This window comes from Chinchilla lanigera, unplaced genomic scaffold (assembly GCF_000276665.1).
Source record: "Chinchilla lanigera isolate Chin_1 unplaced genomic scaffold, ChiLan1.0 scaffold00123, whole genome shotgun sequence".
In the NCBI taxonomy this organism is placed as follows: Eukaryota; Metazoa; Chordata; class Mammalia; order Rodentia; family Chinchillidae; genus Chinchilla; species Chinchilla lanigera.
Genome location: NW_004955524.1, coordinates 3,789,618 through 3,811,410, shown reverse-complemented (window position 1 = coordinate 3,811,410; position 21,793 = coordinate 3,789,618). Strand labels below are relative to the sequence as shown.

The window sequence follows — 21,793 nt, the reverse complement described above, 5'->3', positions numbered from 1 at the left end:
GTCACCTTCCTCCCCGTGTACCACAGCACCAAGGGGAAGGTCATGGTGGCCATGGAGGTCTTCTCCATCTTGGCCTCTGGTGCAGGGTTGCTAGGCTGCATCTTTGCCCCTAAGTGCTACATTATTTTGTTAAGCCCAGAGAGAAATTCTCTTCCTGGGTTCAAAGGTAAAACACATTCTGGAAGAAAAAAACCCTTCTTAAATTAAAATTATATTCTTTTGCTAAAAGCTAGCATCTGAGGCAATTCTCCAGCACTTTCCAATCTTATATTTGCTACAGTTTGGTATTTAATATAATAAATAAAGGACTATTGCTTCTTTCTTTAATAGTCTTACACTTGTAACTGTCAGTAACTATCATGTGTTAATTGTAATTTTATTTGAATTTTGTTCCATTTTTGTACAACTAATCTTATTATTTGTGCTTAATTCTATTATTCCCTTTTATTTTGTGTTCCACTTCAATTTTCAACAGTTATAAATTTCAATATACTTTTATTTATAGATCAATATTTCTGAATTTCCTAAAGCATTTAAGAATTTCTCTCACATTAGTCTTTTAGTATTCCAGAAATCAGTTCATAAGTCATAACAAATACTCTTGAATTTAAACTACAAGGTGTTAAATATATATTTTATCTCAGTGTCAAACTTATTAGTGTGTAGTACTGTTTTCCTATACATAATTATATGAATCTTTCCACATACCCTTGTTTAATAATCCTTTGTCAATATGAATCATGCATCTGTATAAGTAGTTTCTGTGTTGTACACATTTATACATAAATCAGTGGGGAAGGGAAACCATGCTGTCTGGCTGCACTCACGTTGCGGTGGAGAATGGGGGCTGGATAGGCAGGGAGCTCACTGCAGCAAGCTGCCCCTGTCTACTGGGGTGCCAGGAGGAACAAAGCGGAGGAAGGGGGAAGGCCTGCCTGCTGCTGGACAATCACACAGCTCCTCCAGCTGGAGAGGAAGTGAGTCAGGTGCTTGTACTACCACCAACTCATGGGAGCTGTGTGTCACTTCCAGTGACTGAAATAATATTCCCGTTCAGGCCGAGACAGTCCTGTAGCGAAACGTAAATTCTGTTTTCTCATGAAGGCTGAAATCCACCTTTGCCCGGATACCATCGATGGTGACCCATACATTTCTTATGAGAACCCATTTTCTTTTCCTAAGATGTTTTTCTTTGAAAACAAGAATCCATATATATGCCCACTGCAAGAGAAATCTATTAGTTAACCAAACCAAATATGATAATAAAATTTCTTTTTAAGCAAGGCAATTTCTGCAAAAGTCATGATAAACGCTGAGCACCAGGGGCATTTCGATAAAAGAAAGTGAGGCTGAGACAGAAGGCCAACCAGGCTTTTCCCCACTCACTGCCACACAGGGAACCAGACCTGGGATCAGAGACAGAGAAGAAACAGGGAAGAATTGGAGGCAAAGAACTCGAACTGCAAGTGTCCGCAGATACAGTACAAAACAGGACAGTATTTTTAGCTTTTAGGACAACCATTGGAGTAACCACTCCCAGAAAATTGGGCAAACACATAAAGCACTCAATATACTAAAATCAACCTTCGCTCTTTACTAGTAACTTGATCAAGTCAACTAACTGCTCAATGCCGCCTACGTTCAGCAAAAAGGGCAGAGGGTTAATCAAGCATGCTTGCACTGCGCGGAGAGTCCCAGGAGCACTGCTCTAAGGCCGGGGTTGTGATCTGAGATCCGGATCGCAGGTACTTAGGACCCCTGCAGCTCTGCCATCCGGCAGGCACCGGAGAGTCAGAACAGGGAGAACACCAGGCATGCGCAGGGACGCAGGGCATGCAAAGCCACACCTCCCCCTTACCCAGTGCGCAGGCGCAGTGGAGAGGGGGCGTGGCAATGTGTGCTTGTTGGCTAGGAGGTGATGCTGAGGAGGTGCGCTATTCCAATTCAGACTGCGGTCCCGGGATCTCTCTCTATGGCCTGGACCCAGCGCTGCGGGTGCCCTGGGGGAGGAGGAGAACGAAGAGCTGAGTGGTGGCAGAGCTGAGGAAGCCGAGGATAGGGTCGAGGAAGGTCAGACCCCGGGACAGGTGGTCGAGAGGAAGGAGCGGGGCTTGCGGGAGCAAGGGGTGCTACTTGTGGGGTGAGGGGTGGGACCTTGTGATTGACGGGCGATAAGCCAATGGGAAAGGAGGTCTGACTAGAAGAGCGGAGCCTTCAGAGAACTGGCATGGTGTTTAGGACCCTGATGGCAGCTCATGGGGGTCTGGCCTTGAATTGGGGAATCTATGCTCAGCGCTTTCATAACGTGTTTCATGAACGCCACTCGATCGTGGGGGCCACAGCCCCGGTGCGGAGTCCCGCAAAAAAACGGTCAGAAGCCGGGCATTGGTGACACACGCCTGTAATCTTGTTATAACCTTGCGCTACATTGCCGTTTTGTATGCGCCTGAGTAGCCATGATAAACATGTTATGCTGTGGAATTTCTCTCGAGTCTTTGTGACCTGACTGTTATGCTGTGCTGATAAACATGTTGTGTTAGACCAAAATAATATTTTCCTTAAAGGACATAATGAAAGAACCAGCTGTCCTTGCTGATAAACTTGTTGTGTCCTTGTGCAACTGAGCAAAGCGCCACCTGCTTTCCCATCACCCCATCCCCTCCCTTCTTGTGGTTTTTGTGCTTTCACCCCATCTCCTCCCTTTTTGCGGTTTTTGTGCTTAAATTCAGAGCGCTTAGTCTGTGAGGCGCACATTCTCGGGATCGACCCCAAGAGTCTGCGTCAGCCAGGCCTGAAATAAAGCCTTTGCTCCCCAAATTTGGAGTCTCCGAGTCTTGGCTTCCCACGGGGATCTTGAGACCACCACAAATCCCAGCACTGGGGAGGCTGAGGCAGGAGGATGGTTGCAAGTTCGAGACCAGCCTGGGCTGCATAGCAAGACCCTGTCTCAAAAAGACCAAAAAGAAGGAGAAAAAAAAAGTTGGGCGGAGATCTTGCTCGTGCCCACAGAGCCCCCTGAAGAGGTCTGAGGTGGTGACAGGCGATGTCCTCAGCAGTGCTGAGTGAATCTGTTGCTGTGGGATTTCATCTCCCCTGTTGGGTAACAGTGGTTGACCTGTGCCTCTTCTGAGGTAATGGGATCCATAGTTACCCCCACAGGAAAGCAAAGTGGTTACTTTTGTTCTATATTGTTTTATGCCGTCATTCTAAAGTTGGATAGCTTACTCTTTTCTTTTGCCTTCCTTACCGTGGACAGAGGAAGGGTCAGGAAATATGATGCTCAAGGACATGGGGAATAGCACTTCCTGGCCTCAACCAGCAGCTCTGTGAACTTGATCAAGTCACTTTTCCATCCATCCTCAGCCACACAACCACAACCCGCTTACACCATAATGTCCTCCCTGTATGACCAAGGAATAGGTCCTACAACTTTACTCCCTCAAATCCCAAAATCAAGCTTGTGGTGTCTTACTGTCAGATTGTTCCCATCTGGCTGACTTGGAAGGTAGGAGAGACAGGGCCCTCTGTAAGGGTAAGGGAGACGCCATCCAAAACAGAGATCACTGATGTAGATCTCCCATCAGGATGTGTTACTTCCCCGCAGGCATATATCTTACCCCTTGACCCACCACAATATGCCGACACAAATGCATCAGTGCCAGTGTCTTCCATTACAATGCACCGGCGTGTGAAGTCATCGTTACTGATCATAATAGACACATCCTCAAAGATGCAGATCCATGCATATCAGCTTGGCTTTCAGACTGGGTGGTGCCAGGCAAATAACATTTTCAATCCCTCATTTTGGCACTTTCAATCCCCATTTTTGGGTAAGACTTGGGAACTGTTCTTTCTTACCTCCCAAGATCTATGGGGTGGTACCTATTTTTGGCAAAAAAAAAAAAAAAACCTCCTGAGACACCTTACAGCAACTTCTTAACTATAAAAACTCAACTCATTACCCTGCTTCCTGTTCTTGACATCTCACACTACCTTCCAATGGTCCTACACCAAAAAACAACCCCCACATTTCCCAGCTCCTCTCCCATGCTTATGACACTCTCATTCCTCAAACCTCACACTATGCTGGCTCTGCATCCCCTATCGATAAGATCGCTATATGTTAGCCCCTATACACTGAAGCACTTCACACCTGTCTTTTCCACTTAATCCAGCCATTGTAGGCACTTTAGTGCTCCATCACTCACAACAGTGTTGGCCAATCTCACCTGCCTAATTTCCTAAGTCACAAACACCTTGTTAAAAAAAAAAAAAAAAAAAAAAAAAAGAAAAAAAAAACCCTTTTAAAAAAAAAAAAAAAAAAAAAAAAAAAAAAAAAAAACCTCGTTACAACTAGAAGACTTGTCCCACCGCTATCATTACATTTGACACACCTGGAACAAGGGCATTTGTCCACCCAAGGGATGGTTTATAGGAGGCAGAGGGGGGGGCATATACTTGTCTCCCTCCTAGATGGACAGGATCGTGCACAGTGATCCTCCTGGTTCCAGCCTTAATGGTACATTCCCAAGATATCATCAAAGAGTCTATCCTGTCACGGCTTCAGGACACTCATCTCGCTCACAAGACTAGAGTGGGCCATGTCCCAGTACTTAACTGGGGTGAGCACTTCTGCAGTCTTTGGAGTTGGTCTAGGGGCAGGGGGAATAGACATGGGCATCCATGTGCAAGAACCTTAGCATCAACCCTCCCTCAAACTTCACCAAAGAAGAAATGACATAACACCTTCTATACACTCACTTCAAAATCAGATCAATAGCCTACCAGTAGTCACCCTCCAAAGCCAATGCACTCTTGATGTCCTGACAGCCAAAAAAGGAGGCACCTGTGCTATGTTGGGAGAAGAATGCTGTTACTTTGTAAATGAATCTAGAATCGTCATGGACAAGGTAAAAAGTCTTCACATCTGGCTCAAACTCAAATACCAACAACTAAAAAACACATACTCCCTTGCCACACCATCGTCATAGTAGAGTGACACATTTGGATGCTGGGCACCTTTTCTTCTTCCTCTTATGAGTCCTTTAATCATAATACCTGTCTGCTTAGAGGGCCGTGCCTTTTTAAACTTTCTTTTTCAGTTTTGTTCATTTGAGGCTCCAGATGATCACCACCAAGAAACTCATCGCTCTAGCATAAAACCCCAATACCAGCCTCTATGTAGACGATGCCCAGCATCCCCTTGCCCCCTATCATGACAAAGTCCCTATTCAGCCGGAAGCAGTTTGAGAGAGTCATCACCCACTATAATTAAAAACATGGGAATGATGGGTCCTCCACCTTTTATAAAAATTCTGCTATGTCGTCATGGTGACAAGAGGCTCTGTGGCAAGCCCTGCCCTCCTGGTCAAGCTATATTGTCCTACTTCCTTTTAAGAACATCTTGATTCCCTCCTCCCACCCCAAGCCTGTGCAATCGCTAACCGCCATATCACGCTAACCTGCCCAGTCACTAACCAGTTTGCCCAGTCACTGCCTGCCACGTCACAGAACTGCATCCCCAGCCTGACCCTATATAGCTATTATTCTCTGGGCCAGGCCCAGAGAACCTACACATCCCTCGTTCCTGCTGTGGTCTTCTCCATGCTCACATTTTTTACTTTGTTCTGTTTTTGTTTGCACCAAAGAAACCTAACACAGTCCTTATTGGAGCAATCATTCTTCCAGTCCTTGCAGTTGGTCTAGGGGCAGGGGGAATAAGAATGAGTGTTCATACCCAGAAACTTTATCATCAACTTTCCCTCAAACTTCACCAGAGAATAGATGATGTAACATCTGTCATACACTCACTTCAAGATCAGATTAATAGTCTTGCAGTGGTGACACTTCAAAACCGATGCACTCTTAATGTCCTGACAGCCAGGGACAGCCCCTGTGCTATGTTGGGAGAAGAACATTGTTATTTTGTAAAAAATCTGGGATGGTCATGGACAAGGTAAAAATTTCTTGCACCTGGCTTGAGAGCAAATGCCAGAAGCTAAAAAAAAAACAACATACTCCTCCTCCACGCATTGGTCATGGTGCAACAATACATTTGGGTCCTGGGCATCCTTCTTGCTTCCTCTTCTGGGTACTTTAACCATGATAATGACCTGTTTACTCATAGGGCCATACCTTTTTAAACTTTTTTGTAGTTTTATTCATTTCAGGTTCTGTGCAGTCACCACCAGTGAACTCATTATACTTGCAGAAACCCCCAACACCAGCTTCTAGACAGGTGATACCCGTCGTCCCCTCACACCCTATCATGACGACGTCCCTACTCAGCAGGAAGCAGTCTGAGTCATCACCCCCTGTAACCAAAAGATGGGAATGATGGGTTTTCCACCTTAATAAAGATTCTGCCAGGTCGTCATGGCAGCAAGCCAATCTGGCACCAGCCACTAGAGGCTGTATGCTAAGCTCGCCTGCCTCCTCCTTGGTCAGATTACTTCCTATTTCCCTCTTACAACTTCCTATTTCCTTTTCCCACCTCTGGCCCAATCACATCAGACAGACCACTCCCTAAACACTGCACCCTGCCTAGCCCTATGTAGCTTCGCCCCACCCCACACAGCCAGGCCCTCAGAAGCTCCACATATCTCCTTCTTGCTGTGGTCTTCTCTGTGCCCATAATAAAGGCATTTTTACTTTGTTTTGCTTTTGTTTGCACCAAAAAACCTAACACTGGTTATTAAAAGTAGGTACAGTAAATGCAAATTTTTCACAATCAGCCAGTTGTAATGGAATGCTAGAAAAACAATCCTTAAGGTCTACAACAGTTAACTTCCAATTCTTAGGTATCATGACAGGAGAGGAAAGTCCAGGCTGTAAGGGACCCATGTGTTGAGTAATCTAATTAATCTTTCTAAGATCTGTGAGCATTCTCCATTTACTTGATTTCTTTTTAATAACAAATACAGAGAAATTCCAGGTGCTTGCTGATTCCTCAATATGCCCTTGTGACAATTGTTCTTCTACTAATGATCTTAGGGCTTGTAATTTTTCCTTTGGAAGAGGCCACTGCTTAACCTAAATTGGCTTATTAGTAAGCCATTTAAAGGTAAAGCAAAGCCCTCTTCTACAGTGGCCTCTATTTTAAATTTGGATGTCCTAGACCATGTCTCTCTTTGAAAATGACAGGAGCTTGTATACAATTTTTAACTTCACAGGGATTACAATGCATTTGGGCCATCATATCCTTTGCCTGAAATGATATATGTGAAATGCTTACATATACTCTCCACTATATTAACGAATCTCTTCCGCATAAGTTCACTGCTATATCAGCAACATATGGTTTTAAAGTACATGTTTGTCCTTCTGAACCAGAAATTTGAAGAATGTTAATGCTTTGGTGAACACCCGTCATTGTTCCAACGCCAGAGAAAATTGTAGGATCCTTCGTGGTAGGCCACAGCTTAGGCCAGTGTTGCCAGGAAATTATAGGCACATCTGCTCACGTGTCTACCATAAACATTTTTCCATTTTTAGCTGTAACTCAGGTCTTTCATCTTGTATGAAAATTTGCCCAAACATCTTTTTCTCCTTGCTTCCAAAACTCCCTATACACTCTATGGCAGCAGCACGACCTTTTATATATGGAAGGAGCAATCACTGGGCTGCAATATCTCCTGCTTCAATTTGATGTGGTGTAAGGTCTGCATCATAACTTGTATCTCATCTTTATAGTCAGAGTCTATCACCCCCATTTGTACTATAATCCGTTTAAAAGTCAAACTACCTCTTCCCACAAGCAAACCAACAGATCCATCAGGTAGAGGCCCATAAACCCCAGTTCTAAGCTTTTGAACTCCTAAAGCAGGGTATAACATTTTCCAAGGAGGGGCTATCTAGTGCTATGCTACCACTGGTGGCGGCACAAAGATCATTGACTATGCTTGAGCATGGTTGTAGCCACTGCTGAAATGCCTGAGGACTCCCACATTGTTTGTCCTTGGGCCCCAGGCTGGACCTGAACTGAAGTTTCCCAGTGGTATCAAAGGACTGCTGTCTTTGTGATATTTTGATCAACACTGACTAGCCCAGTGCCATCCTTTCTGACATCTAGGACAGTCCTTAGAAGGTAAGGGGTTTTCTGAAGCATTAGACTTTTGTTCTGTTTGGCTCTCAGTTCTTTGTTTTCCTGATCTGCATTCCGTTTCCATAAGCCCTATTTTACCTCACACACAGCATTTAACATTCTTTGGGGTGTAAGAGTTGTTTCCTTTTAAAGGGGCTGCAAATGATCCTGCTTTTAAAAAGTTTCTCTCAAAGCAGGTTGTAGCACTGTTTTTTGAAGTACTTGCATTAATCTAGCTATAAATTCTACATAAAGTTCATTAGAACTTTGAATGACCTTAACCACAGAGGGAACAGTTTGGCCAGGAGAAGCAATTTTTTCCAATGCTTGGAGACAACATGTTCTTGTCTGGACAATTGCATTATCATCATATCCTACCTGTCAATTAAGGCCAGACCAATCCCTGGAGCCCATGAGTTGGTCCGCAGAAATAAGAACTAGTCAATTGGCATGGGCATTGCAGTGGGGCATTAATTCTGCCCCATCTCTCCACCAAGTTTGAAATTAAAGGAATTGAGCTGAACTGTGAACTGTGTGTCCAGTCATTTCTGTATCCCATGGAATTAAGTGGTAAGACTGAGCTACCTTCTATCAGTTCCTTTTACACTAATGCTTTTGCTAGACCTCCTCCAGAATCAGTCAATCATATGGGTTGGTCAGGCTCAAGGCCCCAATAGGCAATACATTGAAAGGTAAACTACACAGTGTCCTTCTCCACAATCTGTAGTGTAGACTGACCTTGGATGCGCTAGCCCAGGCCAGCCTTGAACTCATCGATTCTCCTGCCTCAACCTCCTGAGTGCTGGGATTATAGGTGTGTGCAAGAATGCCCAGATTGTGGTAGATTTTTTTTAATCATGGCTAATTGGACTTGTGTATGCATTACTTACTCTTCGTCAAATTCTTTTTCCACGTTTGGGAAGTTTTCTGCCATTGGTTTGGTGAACAGGTTTTTTTTTTTTATGTCATTTGCACTATCTCCTGCTTTTTCATTAACTCTGTTCAATTTTATGTTATTCTTCTTTGTACCATCAGCTGGTGAATTGACTTTTCATGGTCCCTTGATATTTTTAACAAATCTATCTTTTCATGATTGCTAACCAAAATTCTGTCTCCTACATCCAATAGTCTGTCCTCACTTTGGCTCATTCTGGTGTGTATCGTTTCAATGGAATTTTTAATCCCCTAGACATCTGTTTGAATCTGTTTTGTAGATTTCATTTCTTTCCTATATTGGGCATTTATGGTTTCCATCATTTTCCTGAGCTCCTCTATGTTTTCTATGTTTATCTTCTCTAGAATCACTGATGACGCACTTCATTATGCCCATCCTCTCCAAAGCTGTCTGATAAATTATTGTTTATTTGATTTTTTTCTGCAGCCTCACTCATTTGCTTTGTTACTTCCACTGATACCACTTCACAGAGTTCTGGTGGGTGGCTTTTGAATTGTTCCACCTCGTTGCCCCCTGGGTTTGCTTACGGCAGCTACAAATCAGGGGTTGCATCTGGCTTTTGTGTCTTTTCATTTTCTCTTACTTATTTCAGTTTAATTCCTGCTTTGATGCCTGTAAATTATTTATGGTAAGTATTTTTATTGCTAGTGATGGGTTTCTGCCCATGTAAAAAAAAATCTGCCAAGACATCATGGCAGTGATCTAGCATGGCATAGGGTCCAAAACAACAAAGTGTCACTACAAGACTAACTTCCCTCTTCTTCCTTCCCCAATCTGACATCAATTTCCTGTTCTCTTTTTGCATGTGTGCCAACACTTCCCCAATCAGCATTAGTTATGACACTTTACCTGCACATGTGAACTCTATCCTCAACCAAGCTGGGTAAATTCTGTCTCCCTCCTTCCTCCCCCTCAGAGGGTTCTTCCATTCTCCTGCAGCCCTTCTGCACCCACAATAAAGGCTTCCTTTTATCTCTGTCTTATCTCTGATTTGTGCCAAAAGAAACACTATAGGGTTAAATAGCCCTTAGTTATTGCAGGCTCATCAGGCCCTCAATCTCCCAAGTGAGTGGACAGTGAAAGCTTAAATAAATGAGACAGTTGAAATGATTTCAGGGCTCCAGGAGGGTCTCACTCTCTTACAGATTCAATATTCTCTGAGTTTTAGACAAAGACTTCTCTGGGCAGCCCAAATTTATTTGGTTTTCAAACAAAGGAGGGGGATACTCAAAAAAACACAGAAATTTCACAGGACATTGGGAGAATTTTCCCAAGTAGTAAATTATGTCAATCAGGAAAATTACCTTATCTTTAGGTTGGTATTTATTGTAGGAGTGTGGAGCCTGCAGCTGCAGTCTCCTTATAGTTAATTAGGGTTGGCGGCAAACATCCTCAGCTGTGACCTTATCTTGTCCTTTGAGGCATCACAGCTTCACAGGCCAAACCAGGCCCCAGGGTGACCAGTGACTCACAGAAGCTTATTTACTATGAGTCCACTGCCTAAGGTTCAGACAATTCACAGGTAAACACAGAAAGCCAATTGGTTAATACTAAATCCAGCTCAGAGCCACTTTGTAGTGGTCTCCACCAAAACACCTTACATTTTGTTGAGGTGTCTTGGATCAGTTAGGGCGTGTAGCTCATAAAGGTTGCCCTCTTAGTTTGGGCTCCCCCTGCCAATGAGCCACCCTTCCTCTTCCATCCCTCCTTTTGCCATTGCCAGCCTTCATCCAATACCGATCTACCTCGATTCTCACAGGTGAATCACTCCCTGCTCCAGGAGGCTCTTGCCTCATTCTCTTGTGTTCTCAAAATTGTGGGCCCACATCAAGACTCTCTCACATCCTGTGAGACACCTCCCTATCCACTTTGTGACAGCCTATGGGGGCAGATGGACACTTCTGACTCACTCCCACTCCAATGAGGATGACGACCTCCCAAGGGGTTGTGACAGCTTGTAGACTTTGGCTCACCTTCAGTTTGGTCATCAGTGGGAAATATTCCTTCCCAACACAAAAAACACACTCCACTTGGGTGTCTCTTAAAACAGTTAAACACCCTAAGTCTCCAGGAGACTGTTAAACCAAAACAATATTTTATTGCCAAACAGCCTGGCCTCAGTGTAAACTAGATAGTGGCAGCTGCTGGCCTGAGGAGGATACTTTTGATTTCAGTATCCTCCAAGACTTAGACAACTTTTGCTATCACAATGGCAAATAGTCAGAGATCCCTTATGTACAAGCTTTTATTGCTGTCAAGGAGCATCCTTCTCTCATTCAGACATGTGGGGCAACCCAAATACTTTGGCCCTCTCCACATTGTCAGACCCCTACCTGGTACTTCTCTGGATCCTCTTGGTGTTATACCTATCATGGATAGGTAAAAAAAAAAAAAAAAAAATTTGCAGCTACCTCAATAAAAAACACCAACAATTAGGTTACTGGCCCACCCATTCGTCATGGTGGAACAACGCCTTTGGATCATGGGCCGCTCTCCTCCTCCCTCCTGGGTCCGCTAACCATGACAGTAGTCTTAGTAATCATAGCCCCATGCCTTTTAAAACTTTTTTCATGAGTTCTCACCACCAATGAGCTCCTTGTCCTGGCCGAGACCACTGGCACCACCTTATACGTGTGCCTGACCTGTACTCCCAACAACCACCACAACCGCTACCACAATGCCTCCTATCAGCAGGAAGCAATTTGAAAGAGTCTTCGCCCCTTTAACAACAAAAAGACAGGAATGATGGGTTTCTGCCCATGTTTTCCATCATGGCGGTGATCCAGCATGGCATAGGGTCCAAAACAACATGTCACTCCAAGACTAACTTCCATCTTCTTCCTTACACATGCTTCAACTTCCTGTTCCCTTTTTTCGCGTGTGCCAACACTCCCCCAATCAGTGTTTATTAAAACACCTTAACTGCCCATGTAAACTCCACCCCCAACCCAGCTGTTACGGTTTGTGTCTGGATGTTCCCCCAAGTCTTCACGCAGTCATGGGGAGGCTTGTCAAGTTATGATTAATTTATGATCCGATGCTGGGACTATGGGTATGAGTGCTACACCTGCCCTGGGGCAGGTAGTTTGCATACAGTATAAGGGAGGGAAAGAGGCTACTTGCTGCTGCTCCCACTCTTTTTGCTCTTGCTGCTTTTGCTGTCTTGTGCTGCTTTGAAGGGTTGCCCCTGTGCCATGCCACCCTGCCTTGGAGCCAGTTGATTATAGACTGAAACTTCCTCAAATTGTAAGCTAAATAAACCTTTCCTTCCTTAATTTTGGGCAGTGGATGTTTTGTCTCAGCAACAAGAGGGAAGTAACCAAGACAGAATTTGGTACCAGGAGAGTGTGGTCATTGTTGTGACTGTACCTGACCATGTGGTTCAAGAGTCTCTGGAGATGGCTTGTGGGAAGAGTTTGGAAAGGTTTGGAGATGTCACCAAAAAAAGTAGAGCTGGAATGCCTTCAGCTGTTGTGTATGGGAGATTCTTGTCAGAGCTCAAAAGACCAGAAGGCTGATAGAAATCCTGCCAGTAAAGACGGTTTGGAAGGTTTCTGCTGGGAAGGATTGCACTGGTTGTTGGAGTCCAGTTGATGTGTGTTATGGCTTGGCAGAAAGTTTGTCTGCTTTTGCTCATGCCCAGAGACTTCACTTGACAGTGAGATTCAGGGTGGTGGACCAATTAATCTGGCAAAAGAAATTTGAAGGCAGTCAAAAGTTGAGGTGGTGGCATGGCTATTGTTGGGGGCTTTTAGCGAGATTTATGTTGAGAATCAAAAGCAAAGAGCCCAGCGGGGTGATTTAAAATGTTGTGAGTTTTGCCAGAAAGGAAGCTCCAGTAAAGCTACTGCAAAGATAGAGCTGAGGAGATCTCCATGGCTGAGAAAGAACAGGAGAATATAAAAGATGGCCTGAGGGTATCACAAGAAGCAGCAAGTCTCCACCCTTTGCAGCCTCAAACCTGCAAAGATTAAAGACTTTGCTTTTAGGAGAAAGCCACAAAGTGCCATGTTCCAGAATGGCAGCAATGGCCATACCAGGTTTCCAGAAAAGCAGCAGCATGGAGAATTTGTTCCTGAGAACTGTATTCAGAGTGTCCAGTGACCCAGGCACTCAACCCCTATGGCCAAGAGAGAGGAAAGCTTGGCTACTGCTCCAGGTGGCAGCAGACCTTGGCATCATCTATGTGGCACTGCTTTTAGATGCATGGAGAATGCAAGAGTTCTGAGGTTAAGAAGGCTTCCACCTCAATTTCAGAAGCCCTGAGAGGCCAGGCAGTGTGCCCCTGAAAGGGCAGTGTGTGAAGCTGTGAGTGTGAAGCAAAAGGTGCATTAGGGACTGCAGAATTTTGGACAAGCCAGAAACATGGATTGTCTAAGGAAAGCTGCAAGGAGGGCCTAAGAGAGAAGCCATGGGAGCTGCAACCATCAGAAGTGCCATAAGGGTGGACTCGTGCAAGCCCTTTGGAGCTCACAATGTGCCACAGATTGCTTCAGATGTTCCACATGGAACTACAGGATATAATGTTAGCCTTGCTGGATTTTGTACATACTTTGGTCCCAGTGTTCTGTACCACCATTTGTAACTTTTGGAATGGTAATGTTACCTTGTGCCACTTAATGTTGGAAGTGTTTAACTTTGTTTTCATTTGTACAGAGGCTCATAGCTAAGAGCATTAGTGTGAGCGCTACACCTGTCCTGGAGCAGATAGTTTGCATACAATATAAGGAAGGGAAAGCAGCTGCTTGCTGCCGCTCCTCCATTTTTGCTCTTGCTTTTTGCTGTGTTTAGCCAGTATGAGCTGTTGCCCTCTGCCATGTGCCACCCTGCCGTGGAGCCAGCCAAGTATGGACTGAAATCTCCACAAACTGTGAGCTAAATAAACCTTTCTCCCTTTAATTCTGGGTGTTAAGTATTTTGTCCCCACAACAAGAGATTAACCAAGACACCAGCTCAATAAATTCTTTGTCTCCCTGCTTCTGCCTCAGAGGATTCTTTCATTCTCCTGCAGCCCTCTGATGTGCACAAGAAAAGCTTCCTTTTTATGCCAAAAGAAAAACCTTACAGCTAGTGTCAAGAACCCTTAGGAATTGTCCACTTCTCAGACATGTCTTCCAGTTGTAGCTGGCTTTTGTGTTTTCATTCTCTTGTAAGATCCTGCCTCTTCAAATTATTGTGGATGTTTCTAGTTTTTTCTTTTCTTCTGTTCCTGTCCCTCTTTCTATCTTTCTTTCTTTCTTCCTTTCTCTTTCTTTCTTTCCTTCCTTCCTTCCTTCCTTCCCATTTTCTTCACCAGTTCCCACAGCCTGTGTAATCTTCCTCCAGCCTTGAAGGAGGAAGGAATTCCTCACCAGCCACCGCAGTCCACAACATCCACTGCTCTGTTCCACTACTGTGTTTCTCCGTGGAGGCCTCTGGGGTCGCCAGTAGTCACTGTGCCTCTGTGGGTTCATCTGCCCCTCCTACGCGATAAGTGTGGGCTCAGGGAGAAAGCACTGCTGGCAACCTCCCTGTTCTGCGCTGTGTCCCCTCTCCACTCTCCCCCTGGGCTCTAATTCTCACTTCAGATCCTCTCTGAATCCCGCAGACCCACTTCCCTCCTCCTCCTCTTCTTCACATTGCTGTTTTCCAGCATCCAGATTCCAACTACTGGAGAGGCTGTTTCTCTGCTGCTCCCCACTCCACCATCTTCCTGGACATGCAGCAATCACTTAATTTCTATATACATTGCCATCTGACAGCTGTACGGTATTGTAGAGACTAATAGCATGAAGATGTATTAGTAGAATGGGTTTTAGACTTAAATATTTACATACTGAGAAGAGATAGACTTATCAAATATCTTAGAAAAATTACTTCCAAAATTGAGCTATGGGAAGCAAAATAGAAAAACCAGTCCCAAAAATGGCAGTCCCAAAAATGGCAGTTAAAGGAGGAAAGAACATGCAAGGCTTTCCTTGAATGCCAGTGGGGACCCTGAGATCTTCTGTGGCATCAGCTGTTTCCGTCTTTGATCTGTGAAATTCTCCTTTGTGTAATCGAGCAGGCTGACCTTACAGCCTAGTTCATTTGCCCATATTCTGTATCCTTTCTTTTTTGTTTGTTTTGCTGCAGGAATCAAACTCAGGACCTTGCACTCGCCAGGCAGGCGCTGCACTACTGAGCTACACCCGCGGCCCCTGTGTGCCCTTTCCTCCAGCACACTCTTCTCCGTGCATGACAAAGCGTGACATTTTGTGACCGGGTCGCAGTCCTGCAGCATGCCCAGCGCCCTTGCACGGCCAGTTTCATTTGTCCCATGCGGGCAGCAGCCTGTGCCTTTGAACCCTGGATCCTATTGGGTGACTGGGCGGAGAGCCCGTGCTTCTTGCGTGGTCCCGCTGCGGACCCCTGGCCTGGTTGTGTGTCGAGGAGCCAGTGGGGTTCTGCAGAGGGATCCTGCCCCGCACACGGCGCTCAGCTGCTGCGGTCTGCTCCCTGCACCGCACACAGTGGGGGGCCTCTGCCCTGCCCGGGAGGAGGCGTGGGAGGAAGGAAATGGCTTCCGTGTGTGTCTGGCCCTTGAGGCAACCTGCAGCCTCCTGCCCTCTCCGTGCGTTCTTTGCCTGCTGTAAATGATCAAAAGCAAACCAGGCACCAGAGCACTTTGAGATGGGAATGCGTAGTCCAGTGAGCATCTTGGGGATGATGAGAAGGCAAAGAAGTGGGGGCACTCTGACCTGTTTATTTCACCCTTAGGGAACATCAAGCGGAACCCCAACACCAAGAGCCTCTTGAAGACAGGTGAGGGGGTGCTCAGCGGCCCAGATGACCGGAGCTGCTGTCACTGCGGCACCGAAAGCCGGGCTCCGGAGCAGGCTCCCAGGCTCATTGTCTGCTTTCAGGGACAGAGCTGAAGACCATCAACCACTTCCTCTTCCAGAACCAGGTGGACAGCATCAACCTGTTTAAGGTAGAGCGCCACCCTTCGGCCCTGGCACATCACCCGTCCTTAGTGCCAGCTGCAGCAGCCGCTGCCTACGATCGAAAAAGGAATAAAAGCAGAGTCCCCAGTCACCAAGCAGTCAGACGCAGGAGAGTACGGGGCCCTTGAAGCAGTGTACACCGAGGAACAAAGTGACCTTCGCTCCGGCGCCGGGCTCGGATGGCTTGGTGGGAAGAGAGCCTCTCTGGGACCTCGGGCACAGTGGAGCCCGCGGGTCCTCCCCTCCCCTCTTCCGTCTCGCCCTGGAGCCTCGGGTCGGAGCGCAGCCTAAGAACTGTCCGGCTCTCCCGCGGGGTGTGCGGCCACTGTCGCTCGAATCACAGCCCAGCGACTGCAGTGTCAGCTGCCTCTGTGCGGAGGACTCACTGTGTTCCGGGAGGGGCACGGGTGGGGGCCGCAGGACAGCGCCGCGCCCCGCTGCCCGAGCCAGCGCCCCGCAGTGCCCCTTCCTGCTGCCTTCTCCTGCGGGCCAGCTTTTCGCGACGTCCCCTTTAGGTCACTGCTGGAAACTGAGTCACCTGCCTCCTTTCTGCCCCGAGTCCCACGCGCACAGGGTCCCCAGCCCGTGGCCAGCCCTGTCTCTGAAGTGCGGGTCACAGTGCCCCCTCCTCACCCCGTCTCCCTTGCAGGTGCAGCGGTACTGCGAGAGGAGCAAGGTCAGCAGGAAGGTGCGGCCCCTGCCCGGCCTCCCTGCCCGGTCTTCTGCCTCGGGGTCCCCAGCTCGTCCGTGTCTGCTCCTCAGGCTGGGGCGGCACGGGCTGCAGCTGTGTGGAGTCCTGTGTCACGCTGCCACCCTCTCTCCTCTCCGCCAGCTCTGCGGCTTCACGGAACGCTACGGCGCCGTCCTCCCGCCGCCCCGGGAGCCGTCCGGGCTGGCCGGGCTCCAGCGCTTCCTGCAGAGCGTGCAGCCCGCGGTGAGCGAGGGTGAGTCAGGGCAGGAGGCCGAGCTGGCTGCAGGCCCGGGCGGTGCTGCGCCCGACCTCACACAGGTCCTGTCCTCCGTCCTCCCGCCTGCACAGCGCCCGCCGCGCCCCTGGAGGAGGCCGAGGTCGGGGCCACGCGGGCCGCTTCCCCGCTGATGCACATCGAAGGCTTCCTCGCGGCCCTCACCACCGCCAGCCAGGACGGCAGGGTCATCCTGAGCCGCCAAGGTACCGCGCAGCAGGGAGCCGCACCTGGGACGGTGGAGGGGCTCGGGCGCATCCCACCCCTGCCCGCCTTAGCAGGGAGAAGTGTGCAATGGGCGACCGATGGGCCGTGGCCCTAAGGGCAGGAAGTTGCCTTCAGGCTGTGTGACCTGGACCCGTTTCTCTCTATGCACCTGGGTGTGTGTGTGTGTGTGTCGGTCTGTCTGTCTCTGTGTCTGTCTGTCTGTGAGGGAGATGGCAGCACTGTCTACCTTGGCGCTCATCCCGGAGGGAAGGTGGGGCTGGACTCCCCGTGCCAGCCCGTGCGTGTCGTGCGCGGCACCCGGGAGCCCGGTGCCCAGGCTGACCCCTCCCTGTCTGTCCCCGTTTCAGGCAGCCTCAGCCAGAGCAGCCTCAAATTCTTGCTCCTGAATCCAGCTGTGCACTTTGCCCAGGTGGTGAAGGAATGCCGGGCGGTGGTCATTGCAGGTGGCACCATGCAGCCGGTAAGGACCCCAGCCCCAGCCTCTGGTGCCCCAGGTGCTGGGGTCGATCAGGGTAAGGATGCAGCGTCAGTCAGGTGTCCTGCCTGTCTGTCCTCCTGGTCCCCAACCCGAGGTGGCACACGCAGGCCCAGCAGTGTCCACTAGGTGGCCCTGCAGAGGCTTCACCCAGCCATTCTGTGTCCCAGAGCTGGGAGCCCCCCTGAGGACCCTTCCTGCCCCACCAGGGAGGTGCCAGCCCTCTGAGCTTGTCCTAGTGCGGATTCCTTAGGTTTCAGGGTAGGAAGCAGGGAGAAGAGCTGCTGGGTGGGGGTGGCGGGGGTAGGTCATGATTTCATGCAGAGATGAATGATGTTGTACGTTGTGGCAGTGGCCTTTCTGGGGTTGTTTCACAGGTGTGTGCGTATTTTAAAAACAAAGATGGAATTACCTGTACTCGCTAGTACGGTTTGCTTTTCACTCAGAAGCAAAACGCCACGAGTACCTTCCTCCTCAGCAGGGATAAACTTCCTCCCCCGTCTTTTTTCCCTCACTGCTGACACACAACTCCCAGAGTTAAGGGGAAAGCTTTGTTGAGCTCAGTGTGTAGAGGTTTCGGCCCGTAATCAGCGGGTCCCAGGCAGGGTGGCTGGGCAGAGCAGCAGCTCGGGAGAGAACCGGCTCGTGGCAAGCAGAAGACAGCAAAAGCAAGCAAGGCGGGAGAAGACAGCCTCTTCCTGTCCCTTGTGCTCTCGCGGTGCGCTGGGTTAGCGCGGGGCCGACCAATCAGCGGATTGATTGAGTAACCACCCAGCCTTAAACCAAGCATCGCACCGTGACTCAGTCACACGCTAGATTCAGCACCTCTGAAAACGCCCCCATGACAGCATGGGGCTTTGGGGGACATCCAGACCCCGGCCAGAACATCCCCCGGGCTCTGCCCGCGGTTACCTTCCCTAGACCCTCCCCTCCTCCTGAGCTGTCCTGGCTCCCGGTCTCTCTCTGCTCTGAACAGTGTAAGTGCGCGAGTCTCTGCCCGGAGCTCTTTCCCAGCTGCGCACTGCAGACGCGCTGTGCTGCCGGGCTCCCGAGGGCCGTCCTCAGCCTCTGCTGCCTGCTGCAGGCACCGCTGTCAGGCTGTTTTTTATTTCCAGATTTCTAGATTTTTATTTCTCCTGTGCCTCAAAGTTCTCTGCTTTGCCGATCAGATTTTCTCAAAATCAGCATGGGAAGCCCCTGCCTGCCCTCCTGATCCTGTCGGCGGGACCCGGCCCGATGTCTCCTTATGTTCACGCACAACAGAGCGACGTCTCAGTGGAGGGCGGCACGTGGCCCTTGGTGCCAGGGCGCCCGCTCGCTCCCGACTGTCACTGCATGGGCCACGTGGCAGGGACACCCAGGACATGCGTTTTGAAAAGCATGAGTGGGTATTGATATTCCTGAGTCAGAATCAAAGAGTTAACTTATTTGCCCTTGTACCTTTCTCAGGGCAGATGGGGCGTGGCGGAGTAAATAAGTGTGTGTTCAGTGACAACAAAACAGTGTCTGTGATATCTGGCTGCTCAGTGAACATTTGGTTTCTTATTAGAAACGAGTACCAGCGCCAGGTCCTTGCCCACTGGGACAAGAGTAACCTGCTGGCTGGCCTCGCTGTCAGGAAAAAGGTGAGTGGCCCTTTGCCTGGCACACACCCTCCCAGGTTGGCAGTGCCCCCAGAGCTCCGGCTGGAGTCCTCACGCTCCCTAAACCCAGATGGTTCCACTTCTCCTGGTCCCTCACCCGCACCATGTCCATCTCCGGTCTCTGGGTCCTGGCCAAAGGGACCCCCAAGGATGAATGCCCTAAGAAGGGCTGTCCACACAGTGCAGACGGGAGACCTCACAATCCTCGGCCCTTTTCTGGGATGCTGTCTCTCCCTCCCTAAGAACCCAAGAAAGCCAGCCAGGTGGAGCAGGTGCTGGCGGCATACTCCAGGTGCATTAAGGTGAGGGACAGAGGCCGGGTGCGGGGACCACGTGGGCTGGCGTCTTCCGGGCCCTGCTTCAGCGCTCGGGGTGGGGTCTGTCCACAGAGCTGTCACCAGGCGGGAGGCCCGGTGACCGGGGCCCTGCTCCTGTCTGTGGTGGGAGGGAAGATGAGCGAAGGGATCAACTTCTCCGATGACCTGGGCCGGTGAGTGCGCTCTTCCCTGCAGGGGCCGAGACCCTGCGCCCTGCCTCGGCCTCCTGCCTCCGGTCTGTGTGGAGCCCGGGGAGTGGGAGGGAGGGGCAGGCGACACAGGAAATGAGGCCGCCTGGGGATCCCACGCGCTGGCCAGGGCTGGGTCCGGCTGGGCGTGGGGGTGACCGAGCCCGCGGCGTCACCTCGCCCGTCCTCCCAGGTGCGTGGTGATGGTGGGCATGCCCTACCCCAACGTCAGGTCTCCCGAGCTACAGGAGAAGATGGCCTACTTGGACCAGTGCCTTGTGAGTCCCGCCGGGCTGCAGAGGGCTGGGGGCTGGGGGTGAGAAGGCGTCACCCCGGGGCCGGGACTGAGATCTGTGCCTCGGCCCTGTGCTGACACTGCCTGTCCACGGCAGAGGTGGGAGGCGCACCCCGCCCTGCTGGCTTTCCCACGAGGCTACCTGTCACACCTGCTGACCTGGGCCCGGGACCTGGGTCTCCCCCGGGGCAGGAGGTAACAGACACTTCTGTTCATGTCTCCCTTCCCGTCGCAGCCTAGGAGCCCAGGGCGGGTGTCCCCGGGGAAGGCGCTGGTGGAGAATCTGTGCATGAAAGCTGTCAACCAGTCCATAGGTGAGCGGGGCTGTGCTGGCCCTCGGATGGACGGCTGGCCGGGAGCGGGTGACCGGAAGGGGAGAGCTGACCTGGCTGGGGGGAGGGGCACAGGATGTGCGGTGTGGGCAAGGGAAGGCAGCTTTCACCTGGAGCCCTGCTGCGTCCCCAGGCAGGGCCATCCGGCACCAGAGGGACTTCGCCAGCATCGTGCTCCTGGACCAGCGGTACGCCCAGCCCGCTGTCCTGGCAAAGCTGCCGGCCTGGATCCGGGACCGCGTGGAGGTCAAAGCCGCCTTTGGCGCCGCGTTCGCCGCACTGCGGAAGGTCAGGCTGGGGCTCTCCGTCCCCGGGGCCCGGCCCAGATGCGGTTTCTCACGGCCTCTTCCTGCGCCCACAGTTTCACCGGGAGAAGGCGGGGCCGCCCTGACGGGGGCCACAACACTGCGTGTCCTGGTCCCTCCCGTGCCTGAGATGGAGGATCCCGTGTGCAGCTTTCAGGGTCCACGCCTGTTCCCCAGAGCCAGCAGGTGCGGGGTCCAGGGCTGCACGGCGAAGCCAGCAGGAGCGGATTCAGCGTGTCCCTCAGGAGCAGAGGGTCCCCAGGGCAGCTCCCGCTGGGACTCCTGCCGCTCAGGGGGGCCTGGGGTCAGCTCCCTGCCTGCCTTGGAGAGAGCAGCAGCCCCCCGCCCCACCATGGCACCCACCTTCCCCAGGCGAGCCCCACCCTGCCTCTGCCCTTCCTGAAGATGCGCGGGGACCCTGTGTCCATCACCGAGACACTGAGTGGGAAGCTGCCCTTCCCCGCCCCGCACGCCACTCCTGTTCCCACACCCCTCTTCTCGCCTCAGCCCAGAGAAGGGGGCCTCGGTCCCCTGCACCTTCTACCCCACTGCTGGACCCCACGGGGGAGACAGGCCCGGCTCCAGGAGCGTCCGCGTCCTGCCCGGCCGCGCTTCCTGCTGCGCCGTGCGCGCCTGCCGTGGGCCCGTCTCCCGTGCCCCTGTGGATTCGGTGCTTTTCCTCCCACGCCGCCTTGGAGAGGACCGCGCTGGGCGGTGTAGGGAGGGGCTGAAGCTGGAGATAGATCTCACACGAGGCGAGCCCCGAAAACGGGCTGCCAGCTCAGAACGGGGTGCTCGGGCCTGCGTGCAGAGCTGCCGGACGGAGGAGCTGGAGCTGCCATCACCCTCCCGAGACGGTCAATAAACGCGCGTAGGCGGCGGAGCAGTCCCTCCCTCCCCTCAGAGAGAGGCTCCACTGACCTCAGCTAACGTCTCTCAGCTTTATTATTTCTCCGTCCGCTCACCGTCCTTCCCGGCTGCTTCAGGACTTGTGCCAGACGCGGGGCAGGCGGCACCCGGGCCACAAGGCCCTTGCACGGCA

The 21,793-nt window shown here is 50.5% G+C and overlaps 1 protein-coding gene across 1 annotated transcript in view; it reads left to right on the top strand.

The window, feature by feature from the left end:
* The window catches only part of LOC102014707, a 45,038-nt gene extending 23,353 nt beyond the window's left edge, over positions 1-21,685 (top strand). Inside the window, 14 exon segments of the mRNA XM_013507201.1 lie at positions 15,290-15,529; positions 15,704-15,821; positions 15,923-15,990; positions 16,653-16,691; positions 16,836-16,947; positions 17,043-17,174; positions 17,544-17,656; positions 18,841-19,561; positions 19,564-19,616; positions 19,704-19,804; positions 20,013-20,097; positions 20,350-20,428; positions 20,580-20,734; positions 20,808-21,685. Of these exon segments, the coding sequence (XP_013362655.1) occupies positions 15,290-15,529; positions 15,704-15,821; positions 15,923-15,990; positions 16,653-16,691; positions 16,836-16,947; positions 17,043-17,174; positions 17,544-17,656; positions 18,841-19,561; positions 19,564-19,616; positions 19,704-19,804; positions 20,013-20,097; positions 20,350-20,428; positions 20,580-20,734; positions 20,808-20,837 (2,046 nt within the window). The 3' untranslated portion in view covers positions 20,838-21,685.
* The last annotated feature ends 108 nt before the right edge of the window (positions 21,686-21,793 follow it).